The 20,076-nt window shown below is 47.3% G+C and overlaps 1 protein-coding gene across 2 annotated transcripts in view; it reads left to right on the forward strand.

The window, feature by feature from the left end:
* Positions 1–20,076, forward strand: part of MED15 (mediator complex subunit 15) — a 723,364-nt gene that overhangs the window by 622,433 nt on the left and 80,855 nt on the right. Inside the window, exon 16 of one of the 2 annotated variants that reach the window (XM_085634093.1) lies at positions 11,634–11,789. In XM_085634093.1, the coding sequence (XP_085490219.1) occupies positions 11,634–11,789 (156 nt within the window). The remainder of the gene's footprint in view (positions 1–11,633; positions 11,790–20,076) is intronic. The other variant, XM_085634094.1, reaches the window with a different exon arrangement.

Here is a 20,076-nt window from a genome sequence, read left to right on the forward strand (position 1 = left end):
TTACGCTTTTCCACCTCTCCCTCTACTTCCACTGTTGGTTCGGAAACTCAGACTTCACTCAAACTGATTCTAGTGGCTCCCACATGGGCTCGTCAACCATGGTTTACCACATTACTAGAACTGTCAGTGATTCCACACCAAAAACTACATCTCACTTCCAACCTTATTGCAAAAAGCAATAGAGAAATCAGACATCGAAACCCCAAGACGCTCAACCTAGCGATCTAGCTCCTGAAGTCATAGACTTTGGATATTTAAACCTACCACCAGATTGTATGACAATCCTGAAAGAAGCAAGAAAACCTACCACTAGAGCAAGTTATGCAGCAAAGTGGAAAAGGTTTGTCATCTATTGTGAAAACAACACAATTGATCCGCTTGAAGCAACTATACAAAATATTATTTGTTATCTTTTGCATCTACAGCGAGTTGGCTTAGCTTACACAACTATTCGATTACATCTTGCAGCAGTAGCTGCATATCTGCAAAACGGACAACATCTGTCCCTATTCTAAGCTCCAGTAATTAAAGTTTTTATGGAAGGCCTTGGAAGAATGATACCACCCAGAATACCACCTGCACCTATCTGGAGCCTTAACATTGTTCTCACAGGGCTTATGGGTCCACCTTTTGAACCAATGCACAATTGTTCATTACAATTTCTCTCATGGAAGGTTTCCTTTCTAATTGCCATCACTTCATTGAGACGCGTGTTGGTGAGTTACAGGCAGTAACCTTAGAACAGAGGTCTTTAAACATTTTTGCTCTGAGCCCCCCTCACCCAAAATATTTTGAAGTCGGGCCCCCCTCCAAACTGTTATGGATATTTGTGAGGGTTAGGCCTGAGCGCAGGAAGTGGGGCTTATGAGATAATATATGGGGCACTTTTTCAGTAGCTCAAACTTCACACTAGATGTATAACAAAGCGAACCCATACTAACTGAACTAAACAAAAAACACTGCTCCCATTAATTGAGGTCCTCATGCTCTTGGGACCCAATGCAATTGCGCCATCTACACTAATGGTAGCTGCAGCCATGAATAGTAGGTGATCCCCTCGGTCTTTCACCCCTTCCCCACCACATCTGCCAATCTGTCCATTATTTTTTTTCTGTAGAGTTTTATATAGCGCGAACTTGACCCGAATCCAATCGGGTATCCGAGCGCTTTACATAGCACCAGTTATGTTACATGAGGACACACATTCATTTTTTGTTAGGCACGAGGAGATTAAGTGATTTGCCCAGAATCACAGGATGTTCAGCGACATTACTGAGACTCGAACCCAGGTCCGAGGTCGAGCGCCTTAGCCATCTCCTCTCCCCAAACATTCTTGTAACAGATTCTCTGTCCCTTACAGAAAAAATTAGCGCCCATGTGTGAACTACCTCATCCCTAATGCTCTCCTCGTGTCGTTTTGTAAAGTATAAGACCGTCTTAATTGTGATGCAGTGGGCCCTTCACACTACTGAACCCAGTGCCACTTTGCTTGCATCTCTGATGAGACATACTGCCTTGCGAAGTGGTAAGTCTTCTCCACCCCATGTTAAAGTCCTCTTCCCATCCTCCTTTCTGCCATCTCCCTGAAGCCTAAAGCAAAGGTGTGTCCTCTGATCCAATTATTCTCTCTCTTGGGCTATTGGTCTGATGCCGGAAACATCACTTGCACAGCAAGGGTGGACTGAGCCCTAATGCAAGAAAGTAATGAGTAAAGCAGCAATAATAGGAGTTTAGTTGGGCCCTCACACCCCTGGGTCCTGGTGCCACTGCAGCACAAATGATGCCTACTCTTCTGCCCATTCCACTGGCTTTTATTTCTAGGTCTGACTCCCAAAGCAGACTGTCTGCCCCATTGTTTCGAAAAATGAGGGAAAATATCCACATTCTCCCCCCATTGCTTGTAATCTGGGCTCTAATGCTAACAAGGAAAATGGCTTCCCACCCTTTGTGCTAGTGCCTCGCTCATTATTGGTGTGCATTGGCCCCTCGCACCATTGTTTCAGTGCCAATGCAGCTGCTACACTAATGGTAGTGGTGGTCAAAAAAAAGAAAAATTAACCTGCATTTCTGAACACCTTCTTCAGGCATCGCTCTTAGGATGGGGGGGAACATGTCTCATTTAGCAACGAAAACATTCATTTCCACGTTGCGCGTCCTCCTCTGGCCTATCTCTTTTGATGCTATCCATGGATTTCACGCCTTTACTCTTTGTCCTGGGCCATTACCGCAAAATCCCAGGGGTCCGGGCGATCGGGCTGCTGAATATGACCCTTTTGGTCTCTTCCCTTGTACTCTCTCAACTCACCTGAAAGGGCATCTGCATGTAAACAGAGGCCAAAGTTGACAGGGTGGTATGAGGACTAAGGTGCCCATGTGTTTTTAATTTTGCAAAGACTGTGAAAAACAACCATCCCTGGTGTGTTAATGGGGACCAGGAGGTACCTCTGTGTGAGAGTTAAAGGAGGGGGTCTAATGTGATTTAATTATGGAATAACTTTAAGCATCATGATGAAAAATATATGCATTTTTTAGAGGCAATGTAAGGATGTTCAGTTTTGAAAAGTGTACTTTTAATGGTCTTATAAAAAAAATTCCTGCAATAGCTACAGTCTGGTTAGCTATTACTTCAATGTATTCTTTGAAAGTACTTGTTTTATCTCATACAGGGCCGCTGGAATTATGCGATTCTGCAGCCGTGACATTTTTCACATATTTATGGATTTGTCACGTACTCCACCACCTGCAGTAAAACATGCAGATTTAAACAAATTTAGTTTGAAGCTCATGGATCAATAGTTACTAAAAACATGGTGACATGATTGTGCGCATTGGAAGCCCTTCACAAAGGCTAACTGGCCAACTTTCAGTGGCTTATTTCTGTAGTTGGCTGTTTAATTGGTACTAATGAGGGGACATATTTGCCCAGACAGTACAACCAAGTGAAAAAAAATGTAAAAATAACTAATACTTGTAAAAATGTGCCGAATTATACTGCATAATTTGTCTACGGTGCTCCCCTTCCACATAATTCCATTGACCCTGATCACACACAAAATCATTGTATGGCAACCTATCTCATACAGTGTTTAATACAATTTTAGAATAACGCCCTACATATTCACATTGCTTTCTGTTACGTGCTGGGACCTTAAAACATTATAAATTCACATGTCACTATTATGTACTGCACCATCCTGGATTCAGTTTTGTGACTCTCTTCTCATACAGACATCTTCATGGATCACATTAAACAAGTTTCATAATGTGAACATGTGCCTGTCCCATCAATTAGTTTTATGTGCATTTATTTAACACCTCATTTCTCGCTTGTAGGCGTGAGCAGTATTTTAAATGCAGTTGCTGAACGTGTAAATACAACAAAATACTTATCAAATATTTTGTTGTTTTTAGCCAAGCTGTTGACTTCGCGACCCCAAAGTTCAGGATCACAGCTGCCTTACTTTTCTCGACACTTCAACTGTGATGTAATTGAAGACGGCCTGGAAAAGCGAAAAATAAGCAAAGTTGCTCTTTCAGGTCATCTTCATTCTTAAGTACTTAATGAGGCATTTGCAACCCCCTGGAACTGCTGCCATGGACCCCCAGGGGAGGCGCTCTCCACAGTTTGAAGACCTCTGCCTTAGAAGACCTGTCTTTCAACTTCATAAAGATTGTGGTTCTTCGTACAAACCATAAATTCCTTCCAAAAGTAGTTTCTGCTTTTCATATTAACCAATCAGTTGAGTTACTTCCCTCAACCTGATTCAGTAGTAGAAAGGGCTCTACACACACTTGATGTGAAAAGAGCATCGTTATACTATATTTATAGGGCACGATATTCGCATAACAACTTTTTGTTGCATTTTCTCCACCTCATAAAAGAAATCCTATCTATAAAGCTGGTATTTCTAGGTGGATTGTCAAATGTATTCAAACTTGCTATGTTAAAGCTAAAAAAAAAAACTTAAACTATACCTCCTAGCGCACACTCAACACGCAAAATAAGAGCATCTATCGCCTTTTTAGGTAACATTCCCATAGCTGACATATGTAAGGCAGTTACATGGTCTACATCACGCACATTTACCAAACATTATTGTGTGAATGTCTAAGCACGTCAACAAGCTAATGTAGGACGAGCAATGCTAAAAACACTTTTTCCAGAACTGCAACCGCTTTTGGAGGGCACTGCTATACAATCTATGCAAAGCATGTGTATCTACAACACACATGCCTCGAACTGATTGTTACTTACCCTGTAAGCAACTGTTCTTGGCATGTAGAGCTGTAGATTCACATGCGTCCTCCCCGGACACCTGTGGTTGTTGCAGTTATTATTATTCACATTACATACACATGGACATCTCTGTACCACACTTATTTACTCCATTCTCACCCTCTTGTGGGAAAACAGTCTAACAATGGAGTTGAGGCCTATGCGCACTATCACCGAAAGGAGGAGTCCCCTTACCTCGTGACTGGAAAAGACTTCCTCGAAGAAAAACAACTTGCAAACATATGGATCCAACACTAGGTGTCAGAAGTATGCATCCTTTTGACCTCTTCATAGGCATGGAGGGCTACCTAGAGGTCCACCTTAGTGGCCTTCTTCCCTACGTTTAGCCCCTTTGCTTTGCAGAACTTCTGTAGCTCAACCTTGCTGAGGTTATCCAACTTGATTTGCTTCATCTACATTGTAGCAAAAAGGAGGTGAGGTAGATTTAATTCTGGAAAATAAAAAATTGGCCAAATGAAAATAGAAAACTAAAGATAATGTAAAAAGAGGTCAAGACTTGTATCAATTTATTTCTGGCATTTTTATTGTCACACCACTCACTGTAAGGCCTGCACAGACACATGTGCTGAATCCCACCTCTGAACACCAATGTGAGAGATGGGGTTGTTGGTTGAGGGGGGTGTGAGCCCTTCTTTGTCAGGGTGTACCACAATTGTAACTAAGTTAACCTTTGCTTAACCCTCTGGTAGCTTGGCACAAAAGCGGTCAGGCTTAACTTAGAGGCAATGCATGCAGTATTTGTGCACCTTTCAAACATTAATAAAGTTAAACAAATGTGAAAAAACAACTTGAGAAAAATCCCACTCCAATTAAAAAAGTAAAGTAAAATCTATTAAATAAAATGACACCATAACAACAAAAATCCACTCAGAACCCGGAGTTATTCATTTATAAGGTTTAAAAATAGTACCAAAAAGAGCAAAGCGCCAGCCGCGGGTACCTGGTCGTGTGAAACTGGGGAAAGTCTCAAATTAAGGCCAACTGAGATGGAGCACGGCCAGAGACACAGAGTGGATTGGGTCCAGTCTTTGTACTTAAAAGATTTTTTAAAGAAAAATATCCAAAATGGTAAAGTTCAGCAGGGCAAAGTAGTGTGCCTTGTCTGAGGTGGAGGTGTCATCGTTTGAGAGCCACTAAACACAGTTGCGGTGAAGATTTCTTAGTTCGGACTTAGTCTCTCTTTTTTGGAAGTCAAAAATCTCCAGTGGGACAAGGTGGCAGGCTGTAGTTGACAAGAGTTCCACAAGAGTGGATACCCCTTCTGCAAGAAGCCACTGAAAAGAGTTTGCTGCTGCAGAAAAGCAAGTAGCGTGAGCTACTTGAAGTTAGGCTGACCGGAGATGCATCATCTTGTGATTGACTAGCAGGTAGGTTCCCGCTCTTCTGACAGTTCGCATAGCACTTTTGGGCAGGAAAATGTATACTCAAGTTTTGCTTTATGGCTGTATAGACACCTTTAGCACCACTTCCAAGTATCCACGACTGTATTAGCACCACTTGGAGTATCAGGACTCACTCAGGCTGGGTCCAGGTGCATGTCCTAAATAGTTGATGCCTTTTTTTGTCCCTGTGACTCTGAACAGGAGGCCATCCAACCAACCCTGGGAGTCCTAGGTTCAAGCAGAAGAGCAGGTCTCAAACAGCAGGGCACAGGGCAGCTCTTTTGGAGCAGCAGAGCAGTCCTCTGAAGTGCACAGCAAGTATCAGGCAGAAGGACAATTCTCTGGAAAGTCCTCCGCAGGGTCATATTTTTACACCTGATGACTTCTTTGAAGTGATCTTTCAGGATGGTCCTTTCTGCTAACATCCAGTCCCCTTTTGTAATATTGTGTGGGAGGAATGCACAAAAGCCAACTACACCTAGTCATGAGACCTAGGAAACAGGCCTCAAGTCGTTAGGACAAGAAAGCGCCAATTTTCTTATAATGACATTTTTAGGTCTCGCCCGGCTGTTGCGTAAGCGATCGCTCAGCGAGACTTATGTAGGGGCTTCCGAAAATGCTCCCAAAGGCTTTCCAGGCGGATCGGGTGGCGGTTACGCGCACAACCACGCGCATTCCATTTGCCACCAGCTACTTCCTGCGCGTGCGCTGCCTCACGCATTCAGAGAGATTTAGGGGCACAAGACCTTAGGAATGTGGTTTATGGCCAGTGCATGTGAGGCATTCAAACGCGAAGCTGGCATCTGACTTGAAAGCAGCAGACTGCTTTCGCCAGAACTTTCGTTCTAACTCACACCCCATATGCTCGTTCCCTCCCACCCTTCCTTTGATGTCCGCTTTTCTTGTTGTTTACAAACCACGCCACACACTGCTGCACGCCGCACACTGCTGCACGCCGCACACTGCTGCACGCCACACACTGCTGCGCACACTGCTGCATTACACACTGCTGCACGCCGCACACTGCTGCACGCCGCACAATGCTACACGAAACACTGCTGCACACCACACACTGCTGCACGCCACACACTGCTGCACACTGCTGCATTACACACTGCTGCATGCTGCACGACACTGCTGCACGCAGCACACTGCTGCACGCCACACAGTGCTGCGTGCCTCACACTGCTACACGCCCCACACTGCTGCACGCCACACATTGCTGCACGCCGCACAGTACCGCACGCCACACACTGCTGCACGCCGCACACTGCTGCACGCCGCACACTGCTGCACGCCGCACACTGCTGCATTACTCACTGCTGCATGCTGCACGACACTGCTGCACACCGCACACTGCTGCATGCCGCACACTGCTGCACGCCGCTGCACGCCACACAGTACTGCATGCCTCACACTGCTCCACGGAACACTGCTGCACGCCGCACACTGCTGCACACTGCTGCACGCCGCACACTGCTGCACGCTGCACACTGCTGCACGCCTCACACTGCTGCATGCCGCACACTACTGCACGCCACACACTGCTGCGCACACTGCTGCATTACACACTGCTGCACGCCGCACACTGCTACACGAAACACTGCTGCACGCCTCACACTGCTGCACGCCGCACACTGCTGCACGCCGCACTGCTGCACGCCGCACACTGCTGCACACCGCACGACACTGCTGCACGCCGCACACTGCTGCACGCCGCACACTGCTGCACGCCTCACACTACCGCTTGCCACACACTGCTGCATTACAAACTGCTGCATGCAGCACACTGCTGCACGCCGCACACTGCTGCACGCCGCACACTGCTGCACGCCACACATTGCTGCATGCCGCTGCACACTGCCGCACACTGCTGCACGCCGCACACTGCTGTACGCCGCACACTGCTGCACGCTGCATTACACACTGCTGCATGACACTGCTGCTTGCTGCACGACACTGCTGCACGCCGCACACTGCTGCACGCCACCGTGCTGCATGCCTCACACTGCTACACGAAACACTGCTGCACGCCGCACACTGCTGCACGCCGCACACTACAGCACGCCACACACTGCTGCGGACACTGCTGCATTACACACTGCTGCACGCCGCACACTGCTGCATGCCTCACACTGCTACACGAAACACTGCTGCACGCCTCACACTGCTGCACGCCTCACACTGCTGCACGCCTCACACTACTGCACGCCTCACACTGCTGCACGCCGCACACTGCTGCACGCCGCACAATGCTACACGAAACACTGCTGCACGCCACACAATGCTACACGAAACACTGCTGCACGCCACACACTGCTGCACGCCACACACTGCTGCACGCCACACACTGCTGCATTACTCACTGCTGCATGCTGCACGAAACTCCTGCAGCACAGTGCTGCACGCCACACAGTGCTGCACGCCACACAGTGCTGCACGCCACACAGTGCTGCACGCCACACACTGCTGCACGCCGCACACTGCTGCACACTGCTGCACGCCGCACTCCACACACTGCTTTTATGCGAGTTTATGCTACTGACATTGTAAATGACAATGCCTTTTATTTGTTTTAAAACCAAAACATAAATAAAAGGCTTTGTAATTTTACAATGCCAATAGCTCAAACTCTTATAAATGCGAGACCTATTGCATTGCAAATGCTTGTTAGAATTGTGACGTAAATCAGACTTTACCATTAAAGAGGATTTTGTATTACACATCTTTAGAGACCAAATTTGCCATTTCTCCCTGTTCCCAAATAAAATATATCACTTATTAAATGTAATAAGGTATCCCAATGTTATCCTATGGGAAAGGTAGGCTGTGCTTTAGTGAAAAACAAATTTAGGTGTTTATCACTACCAGGACATGTACAGCTTAAGAGTACATGTCCAACTTTTAAAATATTCTGCACCTAATGGCTGTTTAGGTCCTACCTTGGGGTGACTTACACGTATTGGGTTTAGGCCTGGTAAAGAAATAATTTTGCCAAGTCAAATCTCTTAGGAAGACTTGAAAATCGGAACCCCGCTCGATCAAGAGTCTAATATCTTTAATACTTTAATATTTTTCCCACAATGTAATGTTATGCTTAACCTCCATTAGTTCATTAACCTCTCCCCCCCCGACCCACTGCTAGCCAGTAGTTAAGTGTCTGTTTTCTCTTTAAACATGGTTGACTTGGCTTACTCCTCATTAGCACATTTACCTTGCCTGTAAGTCCCTACGAAATAGTATAGAGAGTGAAATCCTCCATTTTAATTATCACCACACATAGGCCTTGTAGCCCACAAGGAAGGATACATTGTATTTAAAAGTGGGACAAGTAGAAATTGTATGTCACCATATCCTGACATTGACAAAGCCCAAAAAAGCTATTTTCATATTGGCAGGCCTAGTTGTCCTATGTAGAAAATCAGATTAAAGATTAAATTACTAATACTCTATCTCAGAACAATAATTAAACTACTATTTTTAATAGTTATTAGAAATGTAATTCAGTTGATGAAGTCAGATTTTTTTTTTATTCTTTATATTAAGCAGTTGCTCAGTACACAACAATACATTCCGAATAGAGAAGCATACCACTTCCTTTTTCAACAGTGATTAACTTTGCGTATATATTACATACACAGTACCTTGGATGTGACCCGTAGCAGGTTTGACAAGGGGTATCCCTGGGCCCTCCCTCTAGCACCACCCGCAGCCCCCTTCAGGACCCCCTGTGTTGTGCCCAGTTGCCCCATACTTTCTCGTCTTTGCGGCCCGTACCCAGCTCTGATATACCTTGCGTTCCGCCAATTGGCACCAGTTCATATTGTTTTTCCAGTTCCTGATGCTCGGGGTCTATTTGCGCCCCATGCTTTGGCGATATTTCATTTTGCCACCCCTGCTGTCAATGTCAACCACAGTGCGGAATATCTGGGCTATTTCACCTCCGCTATCTGGCCTCCAGTGAGACCTCCAAGCCCTCAACCGTGGCCATTACAGTTGTGACCTCCCTCCAATATTACTGGATCTCAGGGCATTCCCAAAGTGTGTGGAAAAAGTTCCTCTTTCGCCACAGCCTCTAGTGCATAAGTCAGAGTCGCAGCGACCCATGTGGTGCAGCCTGGATCGAGAGTAGTAAGACCTATGAAATATGCGCAATTGTATCAGTGAAGTCGGATTTTTAATACATTTTTAATATATTCAATATTAAGGAAAATTAACTTTTAGAAAGTTATCCTTTACCTTCCTGAATTGTCAGCAGGCTAATTACATATAATCCTCTGCCAGGCTGCAGGCTGGAAGGGACGTAAATAAGAACCAGAACCCAAATACTACAAAATGGTAGTTACCCCACCTCCCTCCCCAGACCAATGGAGCCCTCCAGGGACGTAATTTAAGGAAAGAGTCCTCTAATTCTCTATTAAGAGAACACTTCAAAAACCAAGGGCAAGTGTCTCATTTGGTTTCAAGATGGGATCCAATAAAATAGACTGTTGGTCCTGACAAAAGTCATCGACCCAGAGGGCGCAAAGCAGGCTGAATCATGTTACCTGGCTCTTCCTGATATAGATGTGAGACACCTAATACTTTCCTATTCATATCTTCTATTCTTTAATCATACCACTATCCTCGCCCCCCGTTGTATATAAATCATATATTGCTGAAGGTGGGAGGAATTTTTAAACATATATTTTCACACGATGGATCCCAGATAGTCTTGAAACCAGAGACAATTCCTCCTTGTGGAGGATAGACCTAATGATGTGACAATCCGTTACTAAGTACGCCAGCGGAAAATATACCTCTGGCAGAACAGCCCTGTTGAGGGTCTTACAACAATTTTGGTGTTCTCCTCACCTCTAGTAACCCTTCATCACTTGAAAAGAATAACCTGATAAATTCATAGGACAAAGGTTGAGCATGAACATTTAAGATGCTCTGGCTTTCTTTAGTAACCAGGGTTTGGCACTATTTAGTAATGTGAAGTGATTGCCAACAACTGGTAATGACTTAATCAGTTATGCACCCTTTCTTCACTACCCATTCTTGATAGTTCTAATGCCATACACTTTAATTCGGTATCCCTGATCTTGGTAATTGATGTAGGTGCTTCAATCATGGAATATTGCAGTTCATGTTTCACTGCGATTTGTTTGCAAGAATCTCAGGCTAGGAGCTTATTGAACCTTGTAGGCAAACGTTAACTTTGTCAAACTCCCTTTACTGACTACTGGTGGCGATGCAAGTGGAGGAGTAGCTAGTCTTTTGACAACTGTGTGGTTGTATAATGTTAGCACTGCATTTTACTGGCTTGAATTCTATGCAGGGTAGACTGAAACCATTATTTCTTTACACATATTGTACTCCAACGCTTGAAGAAATATGGACTTACACAATTTTTAAAGATTGTTAAAGGATTTGTTACTTTAAACGGTTGTCACTGAAGAGTTTAGTCTGAAAGTAATACCAGTCTCATCAGTAGACTTGTATGATGACATAGCTCAGTGTGACGGAAGACCCCTCACAGACCAGTTCATTCCCATTTCAGAGGAAAGATGCAAATGGAAATGATTTGGTTACTTTTTTATAAAAGTATAATTTGAGGGCGGTTAGTGGATGCAATAAGGGTGACGCTCATATTCTTAGCAGTCTTTCACAAATATGAGATTTTAACGTGTGAAGAGGTTCTTTCATGGTGCTAATTTAGTATGTGCATGAATTGTCAAATATTAGGAATTTCTTTTAATAAACTTTTAATTGCTAATTATATTTGGAACTGGTTACTCAACTTTTCTGTTTAGGTATTTGAGATCAGTACATTTCCTTGTGATGAATTTTAGTGTAACTTTTTGATTAACTTCACCATAAAGAATTACTTGCAGCACTTGTAAACTGTAAAATTTAGGTGTTAAGCAATGTGTAAGAACAAGCTGTTACATAAGTCTTATGTTTTCTAGATGACAAGAACCTCCCGAGTGTACCGCCTTTGCAGTTGAGCGTCCCAGCAGACTATCCTGATCAAAGCCCACTCTGGATAGACAATCCCCTGCAATATGGTAACCTGCCTGGCACTTTCAGTGCTACCAACTGTGGGGATAGTATGAGGGCTGGAGGTTAGTTTACCTCTGTCATCCATACACTGATAAAAATCAGAGGATATTGCTTCCAAGTTTTACCTTATTGCTGCTTAGAGTCAAATCAAAATTCAGTTGTAAAATCTCTTCATTTGCAGATATATGTTTAGCCCTTTGGGAAACTGTACAGGATTCATTTTTAATCTGATATTGCTTTATTGCACATTATAGATGCCAGTAGGCTATACCGTTCTCTATAATAGGAGAAAACACTAGGTGAGTTGCAACCAGTTGGAGGTTGAGTGGCAGTTGTGTGTGCAAGGTATGAGAGGATCAGACATGGAGGAGGAAGTGGGCTAGTTGACCGTATGGGGGGGATTGATGGCAGTCATTGTGGTTGGGGACTTTGTAGAAAGATTGCTGGGATAAGTAGCTTCTGATTTACTTTGATTGAAAGTAGGTTAGGTGGATTCCTGATGTTCGGAACTTAATCTAGAAAGGTTGTGGAGGTCTGACACCGGAAAGACTGCTGTCCTACCCCATGTTGAATCAGTTGCCTACTTCGGGTGGTTGTTGCATTAACTGACAGTTTATTGCCCGCGTAGACCGATTTCTTAGAGTATTCCGTGGCTTGTAAGAGGTGCAGCATTATTTCCAAGTTATTGGAGATTAAAATAAATTATTGCAGCATGTATGTGCCTTGCTACCAGCATTAAAGGCCTGCTATGAATCTTGCAATTATGTTTTTGATTGATACTTCTACCTGTAGATTCCTCTCTCCTTTAATCTCCCAGACGCAAGACTGGATTCTGAAAGAAATTGAAATCTCTCTTTGTGCCTGCAGGTGGTGCTCGGCTGTGCCTCTGTGCCAGGCGACACAAGAGACATGGCATCACCGAGCCATAAAAGTGCGACGTCCCAGTGCTCCAATGTCAGTTTCTTTTTTTCTGCACCCTTGAACATGAATCCAGAGAACTCTTTTAGGAATCACTTGTGGTATCTGGGTCTGAAGCACAATTCCAGATGGTTTAAGAAATATGGCCTCATGCATACCAAAGCCATCAAAGAGCAAGATGCCAAGCTGTACATGACACAAGCCTCAAGCTGGTTAAGATCAAGGTCCCAACCTAAAGTGTAGCTGGTTATAACCTCTCTCAGGGCCTTCCCACGTCCTCACAGGATGCTGGACATTCAGGATATCATTCTGACATTTCAGGAGGCGACTTTTCTTCTGCTTCTGCTTGACTTCCTAACATCCTGTATCCTGCTGGTCACTCCTGCTCCTTGGTACATGTGCTGCCTTCATGATGTTTTGGTGTCCATTGGGCTCATCATTGGGGTGTGCTGATGGATACCATCAGGATTTTTTCCTGGAGGCAGCTGCAGATTTTCAGTAGTGGTCAGTGACAGGAAACCACTTGCGGATGCTCTTTCTGCCGTTTGCCAGCAATGGCCACTTTAGCGGTCAGATGGGGTGCCCCAGATGAGGTGGCCACCTGTAACCTCAGATATTGGAGTACCTTGGGTCTAGCTTTGAAGGTGTTTGCATGTTAACCAGGCTCAGACTGTTTAGGACTTCACAGACTGCACACTCATGTTGTACCCTCAGTACGACTCCATAAGTTCGACAGGCATACCCATCTGTCGATCTGGTCTGGGAACTGGGCAAAGTTCGTGGCCCTTTGCTTGGACCACTGGGTGGATCTACTCAAAGCGAAGCTTTCTGACATGCTTCTCTTTGTTCTGTCATTTGCCTGGGAAGGTCTTGCCATGGACAATCTTAAAAGCTATTTCTTGACCATGTCAGCCTTTTTACATTTACCTGATCAGCCCTCCTTATTTAAGTCACCTGTTGTACCTCTTCTGAAAATTCTTTACATGTGTTTCCACCCGCACGTTTTGCTATGCCACAGTGGGAACTTGATTTGGTGCTTATGTTCTTGATGGACCCACCTTTTGAGCTTATGCACAGCTATTGTGAGGTTTCTGTTTTCCTTTTTGCGTTTAATTTCACGCTATGACAGTGAACCACGGGTGCTCTCAGTGCAACCACTGTTTACCATCATCTTTCCAGACCAGCTGTTGCTTTCTGCATGGGCATCATTGTTGCCGAAGGTGTAGTCTCTCGCATTCCCACATGCAGGGTAGTCTATAGTCTGTTTAATGAATGCTGTAAAAACATTTATTTCCAGTGGCATGCAGACAGGCATATGAAATTGATTTTTAATATGAGAAATGTTTCCTTGTGAAAGTGTTCCCTGATCCAGCAAACAAGTAGAAGTAGTATTTAATGTTTATGATGTAATGAGATTCTCGTACTGAAGAACTCAGGCTTCAAGCGAGTAAATTATCCTTTATCCCCTCATGCTAAAGTTGATTCTGCGTTAACTTTATATGTGTACACAACAAGTTTTCCTTGGTAACCGAGGTAAAATAGACTCACTTATTTCAAGGCATATTGACTTTTTTTTTTTTAAAGAAAGTCATAAAGTACATTTAAAACCAGCTCCTAAGTGAAACCTAGCACTATAAATAATGTTGCATAATACCTGTCCCAAATCAAGTGTGAGTAGTGGATGCAGTGTACTGGAGTACCTGCTGTTGTCGCCCGTTTTAAATGCTACAAAATGAGAAACGGAAGTCAAAGAATAAAACTGGTCTGGATGTGCTATTGGATGTAACATGGGTCATTTGGAGATCACTTGATATTTTCCAAGCCTGACCGACATTGCCTCTGCCTACAGTGCAGGGGGTCATGCACCTCTACCTTAATTGCACACTCTAGGTTCCTCTCTCCTACCTTGAATAGTCTACTATTGATGTGGTTTTCAGTCTTTAAATTACAATCTCCAGAGGTTTTTGCAGTAAAGCGGAGTATGCAACAGCATCCTCAAATTAATACATTTATTTCTATGTACACTCAACTGGATGGTCTGTTCGACTAAACACCGGCCACGCGAGGAGTCTCAGAAGTGTGCTCCGTACCTAATACACTGACATCATGAGATGCTTATGCTAAAAAGTCCCCTACCGAAATAACACAGTAGGAATTCTTAATCTGGGGTGCCCTTAAGGTCTAATTTACCTCCTCAGACTCGAGAAAGAAAGAAGGACCGAAGAGCCATGCTGAACAATAAAGAAGTACACAAACTGATTTTGCCCCAGCCCTACCGGCCTGTCCCGACTCCAACCTGCCTACAGAGAAGAAACCGGCATGTTCAGCAGCCCCACGGGACCCGGAGGACCTGCCCTTCATTCACCTTACAGACTGTGTCCCGTGAGCATCGGATTTGCTCAGCAAAGACTCCAAGACCAGAATCCGGATTCCGGTAACTCTGCGATTCTGCACCACTCTGTACCCGACACCCACGGCCAGTGTTAGTGGCCCAACACCACGAGGAGGTCTCCCCAGTGATCCTGACCTTGGATCTGGTGATCCCCTACCTCCCTCAAGCTTCAAGATGGCGCCTGCAGCCCCAACCTGAAGGGCCCCAGCGAACTGAGCTGGTAAAGAAACCCGATGCCAAAAGACACCCCTGCACCCAAAGCCCCATGGCCTTGAGTGGCCCATCAAACTGTGGTCACTTTCAGGTAGTCTCCCTGCCCGAGCCTACAACAACTTTGCCGTATTGAAGGTCTCCATTGAGAATCACAGGACCCCCAAAGTCTTCTTGGCACCCTGCACCTGGCTGCCTCAGTGCCGCTGGTAGTGCAGCTCCTGTGTTGACCTGAACCCCAGGAGCTTTGCTCCCACACCAGAGTGGCCCGTCCGTAAGCAGTCCCTAACGATGGCCACCTTAGCCACATTGGTTAACATTGGGCCCATACACACTGCACGCGACAGCTCTAGTTCTGCTGGTGGTGCAACTTGAGTGCCTACCTAGACCTTGGTCCTAACCCCCAAAGACATTTACTTATCTGTGATGCTGATAACCATATCGGAAAGAAACAGTTAGTTATAGATTCCTTACCTTAGCATTATCCCCAGGCGTCAGACTGAATCCGGAAAGGTTTTTGTCAGCAGAGCCCCTGCGCGTCGAAAGGTGGGGTTGGTCGGCTCCGCATCCTTTGTTGTCGTGGTCGCCGGAATGACGTCGCGGTAGCTCCATAGGCGCCGCCCTCGTGCGCTGACGTCAGTTCTTTCTTTTTCCGCGCCAGCCAGCGCAGATCCTGAGAGAGCGGTACCTCCAGTCACTTTTTGACAGATTTTCTTTTTCTTGACTTTCGACGACGCTGTTGTTGCTGAGACTATCGATTCCTGGTGCACGAGGAATGCCTGGTTTCAAGGCTTGCGGTTCCTGTAGACAGCTGATATCGGTGACGGATCCGCACCGCATGTGCCTGTTTTTCCTGGAGCGCGACCTCGATCCCAAGTCGTGCTCCGACTGCCAGACCATGATTCCGAAGTCTTTGCAGGAGAAGTCCAGAAAGCTTCTCGGGGGCCGCCAGTCGGCTCCGTGCTGTTCGAGGTCCCGGTTACATGGTAGGTCGAGGGACCTGTTTCGGAGCCACCACCACCAGTCTTCATCAAAGTCTTCGCACTCCTCAGGTAAGTGGAAGAACAAGAAGTCGAAGAAGCACCGTCGCCCTTCGACTTCTCCCTGTCAGTCGGCCGATGTGACGAGGGATGCGGGTGGTGCCCCTCCCTCGGCCCTGCTTGTGGAGCCCGAAGGGTCGACTGAGTTTCACTCCCTTCCAGGAACCCAGAGCGACCCCTGCCCAGCTACGCCAGTTTTACGAAGTGATGCATGCCATCTTTGGGCAGCCCGACTCTGCCGGCGCGCCTTTTAGACCCCGCGGACTCGCCTGGGGGCCCTGGGCTTTCGACATTAGCGGCTCCGGCACCACAGGGCCCCCTTGGATCCAGGCCTGGATCCAGACGTCGCTGGTCAACCTTGTAACACCTCCCCCAGCGCTGATTCTACTGCACCACGTCCACAGCCGACGCTGGTTGTGTCCCCAGCCAGTGTCGAACCCGGCCTCTAACTCAAGGTTGACACGGAGCCGGACCGGCATCGACGGATGCCGGATCCGGCGCCGACTGGTACTTTTGTGCCCTTGTCCTACCCTGGCTCGTTTAGATTGGCAGCCAGAAGAGGGTGGGGATGACTCGGAGGCGTCTGGAGACCCTTTAACTGACCAGTTAGGTTATGAACCGGACTGGAGAGAGGAACTGGGGAAAGCCAGTGCTCTGGATACCTCCCCAGACCTTGGCATGTTGTCTCCTCCTACCGTGGCTACGGAGGAGGGAGCATCTTACGCTGTGGTGTTGCATAGGGCGGCCGAGGCTCTCAACCTCGAGCAACCTACGGTGGCATTCAGGACTAACCTCCTGACAGATGTGCTTCAACCGATAGTCAGCTCTTCAGAGCCCCTGCTACCAAATTAATGAGGCACTCACTGATCCTTTCGGGCCCCTGGTCCAGGCCCAACACAGGGGCTCCTGTGGATAGGATGATTACCGGAAGCCACCGCCCGGCCGATCCCACTTTCCTCTCCCAACACCCCACCCCTGAGAGCTTGGTGGTCCAAGCCTCCACCTCCAAAGGCGCATTCCCGAACGCACCACCTGTTAGGGAATCCACAAAGCTGAACCATCTTAGGAAGATGTTGTTTTCTTCCTCCAGCTTGGGACTGCGGTTAGTAAACACAGCATGTCTGGTGGGCTGTTACACCCACTCTGTGTGGGATGAGGTGGCTAAAGTGCTGCCCCAGTGCCCGGAGGAGGCCCGGCCGTACTCTCCCATGCAGTTGCCGAAGTTTACAATCCGCTGTGGGCTGGATACCGCCGACTCACTAGGCAGGATGATTTCCACGTCGGTAGCCCTTCGATGCTACGCCTAGTTGAGGTCGACTGGTTTTTCAGGAGCTGTCCAGTCCACTCTTATGGACCTACCCTTTGATGGCTGTTGCCTATTCAGCGACAAGGCAGACAACGCACTGGAGCGCTTTAAGGATTCTTCGGCTACGGCTAGGTCCTTGGCCCTCTCCACCGCCCGCCCTGCTCAGTCTGCTTTTGCCCCGGAAGGGGTGCCCCGCCATGTCCTGCCCAGAGCCACAGGCCAGCACGAGCTGTTAAGCCCCTGCGCGGCCGGGGACGTGTGAACCACCGCCGCAGTTCTGGGGGCCAGCAGGCAGGCCAGTCTATCACAGTCCCCTCTGCAGCAGCCTCCAAACCCTCCTAGTCTGACCTTTCAGGGCCACCAATCGCCAGTGGGCGGCAAGATTCGCCATTACCTCCCCCGCTGGCGCACCATCACATCGGACAGGTGGGTTTTGCAGATAGTCCGATGGGGCTACTCCCTCCCCTTCGAGACTACCCCTGCATTCATGCCACCTCAGTACCATCGCATGTCGAAGGATCATCTGGCCCTTCTTCAACAGGAAGTTTCAGCACTCTTGGCCAAGGGAGCCATCGAGCGAGTTCCTGTCCCAGAAGTAGGTTGTGGTTGCTATTTCCACTACTTTCAGGTGCCCAAGAAGGACAAAGGCCTGCATCCTATCTTGGATCTCAGGTACGTCAACCGCTTCATCTGGAAGGAGAAGTTCAAAACGTAGATGCTAACTCAGGTCCTGGCTGCGCTCGAGACTGGATGGTAGCATTGCACTTGCAGGACGATTATTTTCACATCACCGTCCTGCCGGCCTTACCTGCGGTTCACGGTAGGCCACAAGCACTTTCAGTTTACGGTGCTCCCCTTTGGCCTTACCAGCGCCCCTCGGGTGTTCATGAAAGTGATGGCGGTGGTCGCAGCTCATCTGCGCAGATCAGGGGTTCCAGTCTTCCCCTATCTCGACTACTGGCTGTTGAAGGCGGGCTCGCCCCAGGCTGTGGTCTCTCACCTCCAGACTACAGCCGACCTCCTGCATTCGCTGGAGTTCTCCATCAATGTGCCAAAGTCACACCTGAATCCCTCTCAGAAGCCATGTGGTACTGCAACAAACAAAGCAGGTGGGGTTGTGGACCCTATGTCAAGAGGCCCTCCGCCTCTGGACATGGCTAGAACATTAGGGCATATCCCTGGCGGTTCAACACCTGGCAGGTTCACTGAACGCCAGGGCAGACAAACCCAGCCACAGGTGCATGGTGGATCATGAATGGTGTCTTCACTCTGAGGTGGTGCAAGGTCTCTTTCAACAGTGAGGAGAGCCTTTGTTAGATCTATTCGCCTCCGAAGAGAACGCGCAATATCAGCAATTCTCCGCTTTGTAATTTCCAAGGCGGCACTCGCTAGGCGACACTTTTCGTCCCAAGTAGAGTTGCGATCTTCTATACGCCTTTCCGCCTATACGACTTCTGCCTAGAGTGCTGAAGAAGATCAAGCACGACCAGGCCCAAGTCATTCTTGCGGCTCCGGATTGGGCACGAAGAGTCTGGTATCCCGAGCTGCTACACATGGCCATCGATCCTCCGATCAGACTGCCTCTTCTGGAGGATCATCTTTCGCAGCAGCAGGGGACAGTCCTCCACCGAGCCTGTCCAGCCTCCACCTCCTTGCGTGGAGATTGAGTGGCGGCAGTTGAAGTCGTTTGACCTGCCTCCCGGAGTCTGTGATGTTATCTTGGCAGCCAGGCGTCCCTGCAGATGGAACAAATTTGTGGCATGGTGCACAGCAAAGGCTGTGGAGCCCCTTTCCGCCCCTCTTTCTGAGGTCCTCTTGTCTCTGCTCTGGGCACTCTAAAGGGCTACCTCTCAGCCATTTCAGCATTTCATAGGCATCCTGATAAGCCTTCTCTTTTCAAGTCTCCTGTTGTAAATCGCTTCCTTAAGGGCACTACTCATCTTTTTCCTCCTGTCCCCTTCGTAATGCCCTAGTGGGACTTGAACTTCGTTCTTATATATCTTATGTGCACTCCCTTTGAGCCGCTACATAACTGTCCTCTCAGGCTTCTGACCTTAAAAACTGTCTTTCTGGTGGCCATCACCTCTGCGCGCAGGGTAAGTGAGCTCCAAGCACTTTCTTCTAAGCCTCCTTTTCTGACTGTTCATCCGGACAAAGTTGTCCTTCGAACTCGTCCTTCCTTCCCAAAGTGGTTACTCCTTTCCATATCGGACAGACCATCACTTTGCCTACCTTCTTTCCACATCCTTCCAAAGGAGAGGCTCCATCGTCTGGATCCAAAGCGTACCCTTTCCTTTTACTTGGATCGTACAAAACAATTCCGGGTGGATGACCAGTTCTTTGTTGGCTACGTGGGCACCAAAAAAAGTAGGGCCGTGCACAAACGGACCATTTATAGATGGGTCGTTTTGTGCATCAAAGCTTGTTATTCCTTGGCAAGGAAGGAGCCTCCAGTGGGGTTAGGCACCCATTCCACCAGGGCG

The sequence above is a fragment of the Triturus cristatus genome, chromosome 11 (assembly GCF_964204655.1).
Source record: "Triturus cristatus chromosome 11, aTriCri1.1, whole genome shotgun sequence".
Taxonomy (NCBI): Eukaryota; Metazoa; Chordata; class Amphibia; order Caudata; family Salamandridae; genus Triturus; species Triturus cristatus.